Genomic DNA, 16,180 nt, shown 5'->3' on the forward strand with positions numbered 1-16,180 from the left:
CATTCTGAAGGAGATCATCCCTGGGACTTCTTTGGAGGGAATGAGGCTAAAGCTGAAACTCCAGTTCTTTGGCCACCTCCTGCGAAGAGTTGACTCATTGGAAAAGACTTTAATGCTGGGATGGATTGGGGGCAGGAGGAGAAGGGGATGACAGAGGATGAGATGGCTGGATGGCATCACTGACTCAATGGACGTGAGTCTAAGTGGACTCCGGGAGTTGGTGATGGACAGGGAGGCCTGACGTGCTGCGATTCATGGGGTCTCAAAGGGTCAGAAACGACTGAGTGACTGAACTGACTGACCGAACCTTCTAGAAACCAAGCCAAAACCAGACACATATTGAGTATCATGCTTCTCTGTATCTACTAAGTGGAAAAAAAAAAACTCAGTTCATTCAGTCAGAGAAGTTTTTTTTTTTTTTTTTTTGGTGGCATCGGTATGTTTTGTTTTAATAATAAACACTTGAGGTACTTACCTTTATTTGCAAAAAGCATAGTGATCGTCAGTTTCATAAAATGTGTAGAAGACATTTTCACTCATCAAGAGAAGCAGCTAACCTCCTGTGAGGTCAAGTTTGGTGAGGTGTTTGGATGGATAGGAAGCAATAGTGTTGAGGTGTATGTGACGTTCTACCTATATGACTGAGTAAAATGGTAGGACCTGGGGAGGCAGAAGAGGAAGTGATGTGCTCCATCCAGTCTTCTGCGTAGACAAGGCTTCAGACGTTTTATGATCTGAGGCCACTCATGAAATGAGTCATTCAACAGTCTTGTTGCAAAGCAAGTCTCTGGTACCTTGAGACAGGGCTTATTCCAGAAGAATATTTGACAGAATTTTTGCCTGGGGCAAGGGCCATTTCCCATTCATGTGGAAGTGGAGAGATGTGCTCCTTCTGAGGCTTTTGTCAAGAAGCAGTACAAGATTTTCTCAGTATTTGATCTGGAGAGTCTGAGAACTTTGGCACTATCACTTTGGAATATTTGGACTTTTTGCACCCAGTAGGCTGCAACAAGTTAGACAATACATTCAATCCAGGTAACCCATCCTGCACACCTCAGATAACCACATGTGGTGGCCAGTTGACTAGAATGCTTGTGTTCTCTGTCTGGGTGGTAGTGGTTGGGGGAGGGTGTTCAGTCCCTCAGTCGTGTCCTACTCTTTGATCCATCGGACTGCAACATGGTAGGCTTCCTTGTCCTTCACCATCTCCCAGAGTTTGCTTAAACTCATGTCCATTGAGTTGGTGATGCCATCCAACCATCTCATCCTAGGGCTGAGTGGATGGTCACCTGGCCCCGCCCATGCTGTCCTCCCCCAGCTCAGGGCTTCCCACCCTCTCTCAGTATCTCACAGGAGGAACCCTGCTTCTTCCTTCCTTATTGAACTGGGGACCCTAAACACACGAGGAAGTTCTGTGTCTTTACCTGTTTGTACCTCAACCCCTCCAAACATGCAGTGCCCAGGTGCACATCAGTACTGACTGAACTGTCACCAGACAGGCATTCAGATCCTGGACTCAGGAGTGAGGACCTGAGAACAGTGTGGAGTTTCCCCCTTGATCCTTTCCCCATCATTTTATAAAATCTTTGTAGCCTCCTGTAAGATGCATTACTAACTTCCTGTAAACAACCTTGTTGTACTAACAGGTCTTCTCTAGGAAACACACAGGTAACAAAGTGATGTCAGTATTTTTTGCTGATACAGCACAAGTTATCACTCATCCCATACAGAGGTCACAGGCTCACTGTCTGCTCCTGACAACAGCAAGATACAGCCTCGTTCATGGTGGGGAATAAGAACCATAAGGGGTCCTCCCTGCCCTGCAGCCTGCAGCCCACCTGTTCTCTGATGGGCAGGAGCCTGACCCTGGTGCTCTTGGTCAGTGTGCTCTTAGAGAAGATGATAGGAAACGAATAGTTAATGACGTGACACCAGGCCCAAACGCACATGAAGTCATTCAGAATAGAATGGATACTAAGGCCACTGTCAGATTACAAAAAGGTGATGTGAGTGTCACATGCTGCAGTGACCTCTGAACACTAGGACAGGTATCCAGCAGGCAGATATAAAAACATCCATCAGGTTCCTGGAGCAGAAGTCAAGACCATTCAAAAACTCCTTGTCTGCCAGGTCCTGTGGGCTCAAGGGCAGTGCAGTGCCAGGTGCTCCATGACCCACACAGAGGCTCCTGGCGCAGGTGCAGGGAGAGGCCCAGGACAGAGGAGAAGGCAGGCTGTCCCCACCCCTTACTCGTCGCACCCTGTCCTGGGTCTGGCTCTGGTGCATGGTCGGGGATGTGCTGACATCCAGCCCTTAGGTTACCCATCTAAGGTGGAAACGGCACACAGGTAGCTCACAAAATTCAGTGTGGTGAGGACTCTAATGAGGAATTAAATTTTATTTATTTTTTTAAATATAAATTTATTTATTTTAATTGGAGGTTAATTACAGTATTGTATTTATGGGGAACATGTGTATACCTGTGGGAATTAAATTTTAAAATGCTACTGATTCAAAAATTAGTGAACAGTAATTACTCACCCATGAAAAAGAGTGAAATATTACCATTTGCAGCAACATTGATGGAGTTAGGGAATATTATTAGTAAAATAAGTCAGAGAAAGATAAATATGATATCACTTTTATATGGAATCTAAAAATAATACAAATGAATCTGTACACAAAATAGAAATAGACTCAGAGACACAGAAAACAAACTTACAGTTGCCAAAGGGGATTGGGAGATAGGGAAGAACAAATTAGAAGTATAGGATTAATAGACACACTGCTATTAATGTGTCAAATAGAAAACAACAAGGAATTGATGTAAAGCACAGGGAATTTTATTCAGTATCTTGTAATAACCTGTAATGGAATATAATCCAAAAAAATAATAACTGAATGACTATACTATATACCTGAAACTAGCACATTATTGTAAATCAACTATACTTTAATATATTTTTTAAAAATTGTGAACAATTTCCACCTGGTGACATGCCAGAAAAATTTGGAGGCAGGCATGTTTGAGAGGATCTTGATGAAAGAATAAGAATTTCTTTATCTAAATCTAGCTGTGATTTGAATGTGATCAAAAATATTTTCAAGGAGAATCTTTCATTCCCAGGTCATTAAAGTAAAGCTTGGAGTGAGCAGGAGTTTGAGGGTCACATGGAGGATTCCCTTTGGTGGGACGTGTGACCACAGAGCCCGGGAGATGGTGGTTTCTGGCATCCAGCCTCTCTGACTTTGTCGTGTGTCTCTCTGCTTCCCCAGCATGGAGCCCGGTATTTTCCCACTTATCATCTTCTCTCTGGGGACTCTGGACCATCCGGGCATACAAAGCTGAACACAAGTTTCAGAAACTGTTTGACGCACACCAGGATTTGCACTCAGGTCTGTTAGTTTCTGGAGATGATTTCAGAGATGAGATCTGCTGCCTTCTGAGACCTGACCTTCTTCTCAGGTGGCCTGGCTGCTCCTACCTCTCTCTGTGCTGCCCCACATCCCCCTCTGCACACCTGCCTCCCCCACCCCTTCCTCTCAGCATCCCTCTGTGTGCCCCTCTTCCCCATCACCACATGCTTTTCTCCTCTGACTGGCTCGCGTTGCCCTTGCGTCACTGTGCCCTGTAGACTTCTGTCTCTTTAGGGCAAGAGTCAGCAAACTTTTCTTTTTTTGTCAAGATCCAGATAGAAAATATTGTAGGCTTTGAGTATTATACAGTGTCTGTTGTAACTACTCACCTTTGCTGTTGTAGCACAAAGAGTGCTGCTGCTGCTGCTGCTGCTGCTAAGTCGCTTCAGTCGTGTCCGACTCTGTGCGACCCCGTAGACAGCAGCCCACCAGGCTCCCCCATCCCTGGGATTCTCCAGGCAAGAACACTGGAGTGGGTTGCCCTTCTCTCCTCCAATGCATGAAAGTGAACAGTGAAAGTGAAGTCGCCCAGTCACGCAAAGACAGGCAAAGATAATACATCAGAAAATGGCTGTAGCTGTGTTCCAATGAAACTTTATTTACAAAACCAAGTGGTGGCTGTTCTTGCCCTCCAGGCTATGGCTGACTCTTTTCAGAGCACGGAGGGTGGTAGATGTGATTGAGGAAATAATTTCCTGATTTGCCACCTACTTGATTATGTTTTTATCAGTGAAGTTTTTTCCCTAAGTAGACAATTCAGAATTTTCTCTAAGTCTATAAAATGCAACCCAAACTTTTCAATCATTATTGTATTTTGAAAATAAAAATGGCATTTTGAAAGTCACATTCAGATCCTGTTAGCTGGTGGTCACATAGATGCTGGCTCCTAAGAATAAACACCACAGGGCCCTGTAGTGAGAGCAGAAAGTGCTGGAAACTGTGTGAGCTGTGCTGTCTGCTGTGTGAGAGCTGGGAGCAGTCAGCCCTGTGAGAGGATGATCTTCACGCTGAGGCCCAGCGCTGCAGCAAAGGCACTGATTAGGCAATTTTCCTTCTTCCTTCTTGTGATCCTGTTTCTGTTGATAAAATGTGGGTTGACCTTTTCAGTGCATGCTTCCCGGACTGATTCCTGTGTATCCCATAAGTTGTCTTGTGTTAGAACCTAGTTTTCTATCTTCAGGCTCCTCGTGTGTGTAACTTTGCTGTTCTACCTGTGTAAAATATTCTGTAGCTCAACTGAGAAAATGTTCTTCCTTATGAGAAGCAGCTAACATGGATTTTCTGTTTATGTATTACACTAACTATGGTTCACAAATCCAGAGGCTTGGTTCCTGCTTTTGACGACATCCCGATGGCTCGCTGTGTATCTGGATGTCATCTGTGCCATATTTGTCACTGTTGTTGCCTTTGGGGCCCTGATCCTGGTAGAATGTAAGTACAGATGTGAATATTTGTGTTATGGTTACAGTTTATAGCTTTGTTTGTAGTTATTAAACTTTTGTCGTCTTGTCTAATATATACACTCTTTGGTTCTAATGAATTGTATTAAAGTGTTTGCAGTATGTGACTCCACCATGAGGTCCTTGTGAAGTCATTTGTGTCTTGATGAGGACTTTTATCTGTTTTTTCCATTTACTTATTTATTTACAGTAGGTCCTTTTTGAGGCCATTTTTAAAAATTGATTTTCTTATGGTTGATTTACAATGTGTTAGCTTCATGTATATAGCCAAGTTTATCTGTTATACATATATCCACTTTTTAAAAGATTCTTTTTCCATACCCCATGAACATTGAGGTGCATGTATTTTTTTAGTAATTTGCATTTTGATTAATACTTCAAATGAATTGTCCTTTAGAAAAGAATTTCTGGTTTTGACTTTAGGAATCTTCAGAAGCAAAGACCAGGTATGAACGTGCCTGCTCCAGCAGACCTGTGGTGCCTTGGGCCCCTGCCATTCTTTCATTTTTATTTTCAGTTTTATTGGGGTATAGTTGATTTACACTGTTGTCTTAGTTTCCAATGTATAGCAAAGTCAATCTGCTATACATATACATATATCCACTCTTTTTTAGGTTCTTTCCCATGTAGGTTATTACCGAGTTTTCTGTACTTTACAATAGTTTCTTATTAGTTATCTATTTTAATATTATATATATAGTAGTATGTATGTGTCAATCCCAGTCTTCCAATTTATCCCTCCCCTCCTTTATCCCCTGGTAACCATAAGTTTATTTTCTGCATCTGTTATTCTACTTCTGTTTTGTAGATAAGTTCATTTGTAGCCTTTTGTTATATTCCATATATAAGCAATATCATTCTGTTTTTCTCTGTCTGACTTACTTCACTCAGTATGAAAACCTCTAGGCCCAGCCATGTTGCTGCAAATGGTATTATTTCACCCTTTGCTATGGCTGGGTAATATTCCAATGTATGTATGATAGCACATCTTCCTTCTCTATTGCTCTATTGATGGACAGTTGTGTTGCTTCCATGTCCTGGCATTGTAAATAATGCTGCAATGAACATAAAGGTGGATGTATCTTTTGGAATTATGGTTATCACTGGATATATGCCCAGGAGTGGGATCGCTGGATCATATGGTAGCTCTATTTTTAGTTTTTAAAGGAATCTCCATATTTTTCTCCATAGTGGCTTTACCAGTTTACATTCCCACCAACAGTGTTGGAAGGTTCCCTTTTCTACACATCCTCTCCAGTATTTATTTTTTTGATGATGGTCATTCTGACTAGTGTGAGGTGAAACCTCATGGTAGATTTTTGCTTTTTTTTTTTTTTTTCATTTTTATTTTCACTGTAGTTTTGATATACATTTCTCTAATAATTAGAGATGTTGACCATCTTTTCATGTGTTTTTTTGTCATCTGTGTATCTTCTTTGGAAACTGTCTCTTTTAATCTTCTGCTCATTTTTAAAATTTTGTCGTTTCTTTATTGATATTGAACTGCATGAACTGTTTGTATATTTTGGAGAGTAATCCCTTGTAAGTCACTTAGTTTGCAAATATTTCCCCCCATTCTGCAGGTTGGATTTGGTATTTTTTACGTTTTCTTTGCTGTGCAAAAGCTTTTAAGATTAATTGGGTCCCATTTGTTTATATTTTATTTTATTTTCATTACTGTAGGAGCTGCTGCAGTTTATGTCAGAGTTATCCGTATATTTTCATATAAGAGTTTTGTAGTGTCTGGTCTTAAATTTATGTCTGTAATCCATTTTTAGTTTATCTTTGTATATGGTGTTAGGGAAAGTTCTAATTTTATTCTTTTAAAAGTAGCTGTTTAGTTTTTCCAGCACCGCTTATTGAAGAGACTGTCTTTTCTCCATTGTATATTCTTGCTTCCCTTCTCATAAGTGACACAAGTGCGTGGGTTTATCTCTGGGCTTTCTCTCTTATTCCGTTGATCTTCATTTCTGATTTTGGTGCCACTAGCATTTGGTGCCACTTTCAGTTACTATAGCTTTGTAGTATAGTCTGAAGACAGGGAGCATGTTTCTTCCTAGCTTCATTTTTCTTCTTTGTTTGTCTCAAGATTACATTGGCTATTCATGGTATTTTGTGTTTCCATACAAAATATAAACTTTTTTTGTTCTAAATCTGTGAAAAATGCCATTGGTAATTTGATAGGGATAGCACTGAATCTGTAGATTGCTTAAGAGGTTTGTTTCTTTATAGTAGGTCTTCAAGGATATCTTTTATCTTTTTATCTTTCGTTGAATGGGTTGAGGTCTACATAACTGTAGCAAGATGACCTTCTGAACATTACAGGTAGTGTCCTGTAGTTGGATAGAGAGAACCAAGTTTACTATTAAGATTCCAGCTTAGGTTTTAGGTTTTAGCTTTAGGGCTACTTGTAGAGGTCTAGTGTACTGGTGTGAGAAAGAGTCTCTGCAGCAAAAACAGTATCCTCACTGCTGTGTGGGTCACAGATGAGCAGTTGTTGGAATGTGTGGCATGAATTCACCATCCCTCACTATCCCATAGCAATAACCCTGAATCATAGTCTTTAATAATGCTAAAATGAGAGTAATTTTTTTAGATTTAAAAGCAGTACCTTGTTTTGCAAAATTCATTGCCTTATTTTTGTGATTTCAACTGTGGCTACATTGGACATAGAAAGTAAAATTACATAATGATAATTGAAGCATAAGGATTAAAAAATTTGAACAATGACATCCTTACTTGTATTATACTGTCAAGTGAATCTCAATCCAGGTGGGATTAATATGATAAAGGACGGAAATGATAAAGACCTAAGAGAAGCAGAAGAGATTAGGAAGAGATGGCACGAATATACAGAAGAACTGTACAAAAAAGATCTTAGTGACCTGGATAACCATGATGATGTGGTCACTCACCTAAGCCAGACATCCTGGACTGTGAAGTCAAGTGGGCCTTAACTTCAATGCATTATATGAACAAGACTAGTGAAGGTAATGGAATTCCAGCTGAGCAATTTAAAATCTTAAAAGATTATTCTCTTGAAGTGCTGCACTCAATATATCAGCAAATTTGGAAAAACTCAACAATGGCCACAGGATTGGAAATGGTCAGTTTTCATTCCAATCCCAAAGAAAGGCAATGCCAAAGAATGTTCAAACTATCATACAGTTGCACTCATTTTGCATGCTAGTAAGGTTATACACAGATTCCTTCAAACAAGACTTAAGCTGCTCATGAACCAGAAAGTTTCAGCTGGACAAACTGGGTTTACAAAAGGCAGAGGAACCAGAGATGAAATTGTCAATATTCCCTGGATCATAGAGAAAGCAAGGGAATTCCAGAAAAACATTGGCTTCATTGACTATGTGAAAGGCTTTGACTATGTAGATCACAACAAACTGTGGAAAATTCTGAAAGAGATAGGAATACCAGAGCATCTTACCTGTCTCCTGAGAAACCTGTATGCAAGTCAAGAAGAAACAATTAGAACTGAACAAGGAACAAGGGAGTGCTTTAAAACTGGAGAAGGAGAATGACAAAGCTGTATATTGTCACTATGTTTATTTAACTTATATGCAGAGTACATCATGCAAAATGCCGGGCTGGATGAAGCACAAGCTGGAGTCAAGATTTCTGGGAGAAATATCAATAACCTCAGATATGCAGCTGATACCACTCTAATGACAGAAAGTGAAGAGCCTCTTGGTGAAAGTGACAGAGCAGAGTGAGAAAGCTGGCTTAAAACTCCACATTCAAAAAACTAAGATCATGATATCCAGTCCCATCTGGGGAAAAATTGAAAGCAGTGAAAGATTTTATTTTCTTAAAAGTCGTTTCAAACTGTAGTGGAGCCATGAATGAAAAGATGTTTGCTTCTTGGAAAGAAGGCTATGACAAATCTAGACATAATATTACAAAGCAGAGACGTCACTTTGCCAACAAAGATCCATATAGTCAAAGCTATATTATAAGAGTTGTCAACAGATGTTAAGAGTTGGACCATTAAAAAGGCTGAAGGCCGAAGAATTGATGCTTTCAAGCTGTGGTGTTGGAGAAGACTGTTGAGAGTCCCTTGGACTGTAAGTTGATCAAACCAGTCAGTCCTAATGGAAATCAATCCTGAATATTCACTGGAATGACTGATGCTGAAGCTGAAGCTCTAACAATTTGACCACCTGATGCCAAGTGCTAAGTCATTAGAGAAGACCCTGATACTGGGAAAGACTGAAGGCAGGAGGAGAAGAGGGTGGCAGAGGGTGAGATGGTTGGATGACATCACTGGCTCAATGGACATGAGTTTGAGCAAACTCCGGGAGATAACGAAGGACAGGGGAGCCTGGTGTGCTGCAGTCCATGGTGACACAGAGTCAGACATGACTTCAGTTCAGTTCAGTTCAGTCACTCAGTATTGTCCGACTATTTGCCACCCCATGAATCGCAGCACGCCAGGCTTCCCTGTCCATCACCAACACCCTGAGTTCACTCAGACTCGCATCCATCGAGTCAGTGATGCCATCCGGCCATCTCATCCTCTGTCATCCCCTTCTCCTCCTGCCCCCAATCCATCCCAGCATCAAAGTCTTTTCCAATGAGTCAACTCTTCGCATGAGGTGGCCAAAGTACTGGAGTTTCAGCTTTAGCATCATTCCTTCCAAAGAAATCCCAGGGCTGAACTCCTTCAGAATGAACTGGTTGGATCTCCTTGCAGTCCAAGGGACTCTCAAGAGTCTTCTCCAACACCATAGTTCAAAAGCATCAATTCTTTGGTGCTCAGCCTTCTTCACAGTCCAACTCTCACATCCATACATGACTACTGGAAAAACCATAGCCTTAACTAGACGGATCTTAGTAGGCAAAGTAATGTCTGTGCTTTTGAATATGCTATCTAGGTTGGCCATAACTTTTCTTCCAAGGAGTAAGCATCTTTTAATTTCATGGCTTCAATCACCATCTGAAGTGATTTTGGAGCCCCAAAAAGTAAAGTCTGACACTGTTTCCGCTGTTTCCCCATCTATTTCCCATGAAGTAATGGGACCGGATGCCATCATCTTCGTTTTCTGAACGTTGAACTTTAAGCCAACTTTTTCACTCTCCTCTTTCACTTTCATCAAGAGGCTTTTTAGTTCCTCTTCACTCTCTGCCATAAGGGTGGTGTCATCTGCATATCTGAGGTTATTGATATTTCTCCCAGAAATCTTGATTCCAGCTTGTTTCTTCCAGCCCAGCGTTTCTCATGATGTACTCTCCATATAAGTTAAATAAGCAGGGTAACAATATACAGCCTTGACATACTCCTTTTCCTATTTGGAACCAGTCTGTTTTTCTATGTCCAGTTCTAACTGTTGCTTCCTGACCTGCATACAGGTTTCTCAAGAGGCAAGTCAGGTGGTCTGGTATTCCCTTCTCTTTCAGAATTTTCCACAGTTTATTGTGATCCACACAGTCAAAGGCTTTGGCATAGTCAATAAAGCAGAAATAGATGTTTGTCTGGAACTCTTTTGCTTTTTCCATGATGCAGCAGATGTTGGCAATTTGATCTCTGGTTCCTCTGCCTTTTCTAAAACCAGCTTGAACATCAGGAAATTCATGGTTCACATATTGCTGAAGCCTGGCTTGGAGAATTTTGAGCATTACTTTACTAGCATGTGAGATGAGTGCAATTGTGCTGTAGTTTGAGCATTCTTTGGCATTGCCTTTCTTTGGGATTGGAATGAAAACTGACCTTTTCCAGTCCTGTGGCCACTGCTGAGTTTTTCAAATTTGCTGGGATATTGAGTGCAGCACGTTAACAGCATCATCTTTCAGGATTTGAAATAGCTCTACTGGAATTCCATCACCTCTACTAGCTTTGATCGTAGTGATGCTTTCTAAGGCCTACTTGACTTCATATTCCAGGATGTCTGACTCTAGATGAGTGATCACACCATCATGATTATCTGGGTTGTGAAGATTTTTTTGGAAAGTTCTTCTGTGTATTCTTGCCACCTCTTCTTAATATCTTCTCCTTCTGTTAGGTCCATACAATTTCTGTCCTTTATCGAGCCCATCTTTGCATAAAATGTTCCCTTGATATCTCTAATTTTCTTGAAGAGATCTCTAGTCTTTCCCATTCTGTTGTTTTCCTCTATTTCTTTGCATTGATCACTGAGGAAGGCTTTCTTATCTCTTCTTGCTCTTCTTTGGTACTCTGCATTCATATACTTACATCTTTCCTTTTCTCCTTGGCTTTTCGCTTCTCTTCTTTTCACAGCTATTTGTAAGTCCTCCCCAGACAGCCATTTTGCTTTTTTACATTTCTTTTCCATGGGGATGGTCTTGATCCCTGTCTCCCGTACAATGTCACGAACCTCATTCCATAGTTCATCAGGCACTCTATCTATCAGATCTAGGCCCTTAAATCTATTTCTCACTTCCACTGTATAATCATAAGGGATTTAATTTAGATCATACCTGAATGGTCTAGTGGTTTTCCCTGCTTTCTTCAATTTCAGTCTGAATTTGGTAATAAGGAGTTCATGATATGAGCCACAGTCAGCTCCTGGTCCTGTTTTTGTTGACTTAGTACTGAATAAAAACTTTGTTCAGTTCAGTTCAGTTCAATCACTCAGTTGTGTCTGACTCTTTGTGATTCCTTGGACTGCAGCACACCAGGGCTTCCTGTCCTTTGCCAACTCCCAGAGTTTACTCAAACTCATGTCCATCCAGTCGGTGATGCCATCCAACCATCTCATCCTCTGTCATCTAACAACTTTGTTAGTTCTTTCTAAATTCATAGTATTTTAAAAAATTTACTTATTTATTTGGCTGTACTGGGTCTTAGTTGGGGCATGCAGGATCTTCAGTCTTAGTTGTAACAGGCAGGACTTTAGTTACAGCATCTGAACTCTTAGTTGTGGCATAAGAAATCTATCTAGTTCCCTGACCAGGGATAGAACCTGGGCCCCCTGCATTGAGAGCTCAGTCTTACCTATTGGACCACCAGGAAATTCCCTTATAGTGTGTATGTGTGTGTTTTTAACTTTATTATTGTCTTATACAACAGAAGTAATATTATGAGTAACACTATCATTACATGCAAATGATTTTAATATTATAAAGGAGTTCTCTCACTACTGTATATAAAATAGATAACTAAAAAAGACCTACTGTATAGCACAGGGAACTCTATTTCATACTCTTTAATGACATATGTAGTAAAATGATTTTCAAAGAGCAGATTACATATATGTCTGGCTAATTCACTTTATTGTACACTTGAAAATAACACAACTTTGTAAATCAACTATACTCCAATAAAAATCATAAAAATAAAGGAGTCTTCTTAGTAGACTGACAGAAGTACCTGTGTGAGGGGTTGAGAAATAGGCTGACTTTATCCTTCTACTTCCTTATTTAGCTTTGGATGCTGGGCATGTTGGCCTGGTGCTATCGCTCACCATCACGCTTACCAGTATGTTCCAGTGGTGCATCAGGCAAAGTGTGGAAGTTGAGAACATGGTAATGTTTATTTTTCTGTTCTTAGCCTTTTCAAGTCTCTTTGCTGTTATATGACATAAAAGCAACTTTTATGTAAAATAATAAAATTGTTATTTTTACATCATTTTACAAAGTTTTTTACATTCTGCTGCATCTTCTTAAGGGCTTCCCTGATGGCTCAGATGGTAAAGAATCCTCCTGCAATGCAGGAGCCACAGGAAACTCAAGTTCAATCCTTAGGTTGGGAAGATTCCCTGGAAAAGGACTACTCCAGTATTCTTGCCTGGAGAATCCCCATGGACAGAGGAGCCTGGCAGGCTACAGTCCATGGGGTTGCAAAGAGTGAGACACGACTGAGCAACTTTCATTTTCACTTTCCATGTGCTTAAAATTAATGTAAAGTAAATATATATACATATTTTTCTCAGTCATGTGTATGCCATGTCAGAAGGTTTTGTATTCATCACAAACTGTCTTCAAATCTGTAGGAGGGAGGTTCTGAAATTCTGGAAACAATATAAGCTAACTTCTTAGCAGCTTGTTTGCATTTGTTTCTTAATGGCATTTTGAAGTTTATTTAATTACTATGTTCTTCCACCCCTCCCCCATTTTATTATTTATTCTTGTGTGTGTTGAACACTGAATTTGCTGGTGGCCCTTATTCCTGGTAGGATAGGCTCCTTCTCAGAATGTGCTCTCTAAGGTGTGGGGTCATGGCTGTTTAGAAGACCTTAGTCAATGTGTAAATTATACACTTTTGAATATTTGTATCTTTTCCTAAAGGGAGAAAAAAATAAAAATGAAAATTTTCCATGTCTTTCTTCTTTTTTTTCCCCCCATGTCTTTCTTCTAACAGAGTAGAAGTACTGAAAGTCTCTCAGTTGTGTCCGACTCTTTACGACCACATGGACTATACAGTCCATGGAATTCTCCAGGCCAGAATACTGGAGTGCTAGCCTTTCCCTTCTCCAGGGGATCTTTCCAACCCAGGGATCAAACCCAGGTCACTCTCATTGCAGGAGGATTATTTACGAGCTGAGCCACAAGCCAAGCCCACAAATACAGGAGTGGGTAGCCTATCCCTTCTTCAGGGGAACTTCCCAGCCCAGGAATTGAACCAGGGTCTTCTCCATTGCAGGCGGATTCTTTACAAACTGAGGTATCAGAGAAGCTCATAACATAATGGAAAATGACTGATTATTAAAATGAGGTTTGATGACCATCTAATTCTGTTCATTTGTAACATGTGGCTCTTCTGTGGCCACACATTACTAATTGGTGTCTAAAAGTATTCTTTTCTTTGAAAAAAAATTTTTTTTAATTCAGATGTGAAAGGAGGATCAATAAAATTTTACCATACATTTCTTTAATTTTTTAACTTTAATATAAAATTGAAGGAAGTAGATATATGTAAAAGTGTTGAAAATGATGAACAAGTTTGCAAATCATTTAAGGCCTCATCAGACTCCTACTTCTGTCCTTTGTGGATGCTGAGACCTGGGATGTTCTGAACCGTATAAAAGCAGGAGGTTTGATTTACAGTCTCTGAACAGCCATAAACAAGACCCTCTGATACTAACTCACGTGATCTCATATGTGTTTCAGATGGTTTCAGTAGAAAGGGTGATTGAATACACAGACCTTGAGAAAGAAGCATCCTGGGAACTTGAGTATCGTCCACCTCCATCTTGGCCCAACAAGGGAATGATTTCCTTTAACTATGTGAACTTCAGGCATAACTCGGACGGGCGTCTGGTATTGAAGAACATGTATCCAGACTTTCACCCAAGACAAAAGGTTAGTTTAAGCCATTTGCCTTTTTAAAATCCAGCTAAGGATTTAGCACCACATCTGCTCTTGGCTTCTTTGTCAGTGTGTCAGGGGGACTCGGTTCCTAATGGATGCAGATTAGATCAGTGACATTGGAAACTGACTATGGAATGGGGATACCAGGAAATTTTTTCCCTGTGTTGTGAGCTCCCTCATAATGGTTAATGGACCCTGGGATCCAGGGCTCCATCTTAGCCTGACCCAGGACACTATATATAACACCTGATTATTCATACAAAGTCTGGGACTTTTCATACAAATGTTTGGGATTATTCATACAAAGTCTTCCTGACCCTAACTCCAATATCTCATTCTTTTCCATCTTTTCTTGTTTGTATTTCTGAAATCTCCTCCTCCTCCAATGGTACCCCCTGATTGCAGCCTCCCTCTCTGTCCCTTAGGCCTTCCTGTAGCCTTGTCCCACACTGAGCTGCCATCCTCCTGCCCTCTCCCCACAGACTGCTTCTTTCTTTAGCACAGATCTGATCCTTACTGGGCTGGGTGAGCTGCTGCTGGAACCATAGCATAGCCTCAAGGCCACTCCAGAAGGGCTGTGGGGTGAGCTTTTGTCCACCAGAGAAGAGCCTCAATAATGACCCAGTCAGGAGTGAGGAATCATGGTATCAGTTGAAGGCAAGGTCTAGAGATCGGCTCAAAGTCAAAAGCAAATTGATTGGAACAGAGAAGATCCGTGTGGGAGACGGCAGAGAGGCTTGTGACCTGGACCGGTCAGCATCCATGTCTGCTGGTGATGTTCCTTCCACACTCAGCTTGAGGCCCTCAGCTGGGGCCAGGATAGAGTCTTGAAGAAGAGACTGAACTGGAACAGACAAGGCATTAGGAGCTCTTCCCCACTGCCCTCTGCAGCCAGTGTGTCTGACAACTCCCCTGCCACCTCACATGGATTGTGTGTAGTTTCTCCCAAAGCACCACATCCTCCCTGTTCCCAGTGCACACTCTGCCCCTCATCCTCAGAAACCCAGGCCCTCCATCATCTGGATGGTGAAACTTTCTGAATTTTCTGAGTCAACTCAAATGCATCTTCGAGACCCTGAGTTCTTCCTTAGTGTCTTATATATTATTTTAAGGTAGCATTTATGGTACAGCTATGTTTATAGCAGCCAAAAGTTGGAAGGAACTAAATCCTTACAATGAAGTATTATTTGGCCTTAAAAAGGAAGAAAATTCTGACCTGTGGATAAACCTTGATGACATCTTGCTAAATGAAATAAGCCAGACACAAAAGGAATGAATACTCTGATTCCACTTATGTGAGGTTCCGAGAGTAGTCAAATTCAAGAAAACAGGAAGTAGAATGGTGGTCTCCAGGGACTCAGGGGGTGGGGGGAATGGGGAGTTGTTTGTTTAATGGTTAAGAATTTCAGTTTTTCGAGGCAGAAAAAAATTCTCAAGCTTGGTTGCACAGCAATATGAATGTACTGAACACTGAATTATTCACTTAAAGATGGTTAAATAGTTAAATTTTATGTTATGTGAATTTTATCATAATTAAAAGATGGCACCTGTGGCATGCTTTGTAATATGGGATCTGTATCTCATAGTACCTTGAGGCTTTTTAAAATCAGGGAGCATCTTGTTTTCATATTTGTTCCCAGAAAGTGGCTTTCTGCAGGGCAGAGAGAGAGTACTGAGGTACTGCTGGATGACAGGGTGAGTGAATAACACAGGTGTGAGCAAGCAGGAACCAACACACAAACACACACACACACACACACACACACACACACACACACATGACAACTCTGTAAATAACTGAAAGGACTGCTCTTTAAAACTCTTACCACCCCACAGACCCATCTAATGGAAAATAGCTGTAATTTAATGAATGAAACCCTTGTAAGATAAAAGAATATTCAACTTAATGCCTGAATGTTACCCAGGGAGCAGCTTCAGTTAGTCACAGGGCAAAAGCTGGTCTTAATTATTTCCAGTTCCATTGTAGGTCAGGAAGAAGGTGAACTGCTGTGTCAGGAAAA

At 40.8% G+C, this 16,180-nt stretch overlaps 1 protein-coding gene across 1 annotated transcript in view; it reads left to right on the plus strand.

Annotated features, from left to right (window-relative positions):
- LOC138089047 (ATP-binding cassette sub-family C member 4-like) overlaps nucleotides 1-16,180 on the plus strand; it is a 169,270-nt gene that overhangs the window by 105,595 nt on the left and 47,495 nt on the right. Inside the window, exons 22-25 of the mRNA XM_068984370.1 lie at nucleotides 3,277-3,396; nucleotides 4,738-4,848; nucleotides 12,274-12,374; nucleotides 13,959-14,150. Of these exons, the coding sequence (XP_068840471.1) occupies nucleotides 3,277-3,396; nucleotides 4,738-4,848; nucleotides 12,274-12,374; nucleotides 13,959-14,150 (524 nt within the window). The remainder of the gene's footprint in view (nucleotides 1-3,276; nucleotides 3,397-4,737; nucleotides 4,849-12,273; nucleotides 12,375-13,958; nucleotides 14,151-16,180) is intronic.

Source organism: Capricornis sumatraensis, chromosome 12 (assembly GCF_032405125.1).
Source record: "Capricornis sumatraensis isolate serow.1 chromosome 12, serow.2, whole genome shotgun sequence".
NCBI lineage: Eukaryota > Metazoa > Chordata > Mammalia > Artiodactyla > Bovidae > Capricornis > Capricornis sumatraensis.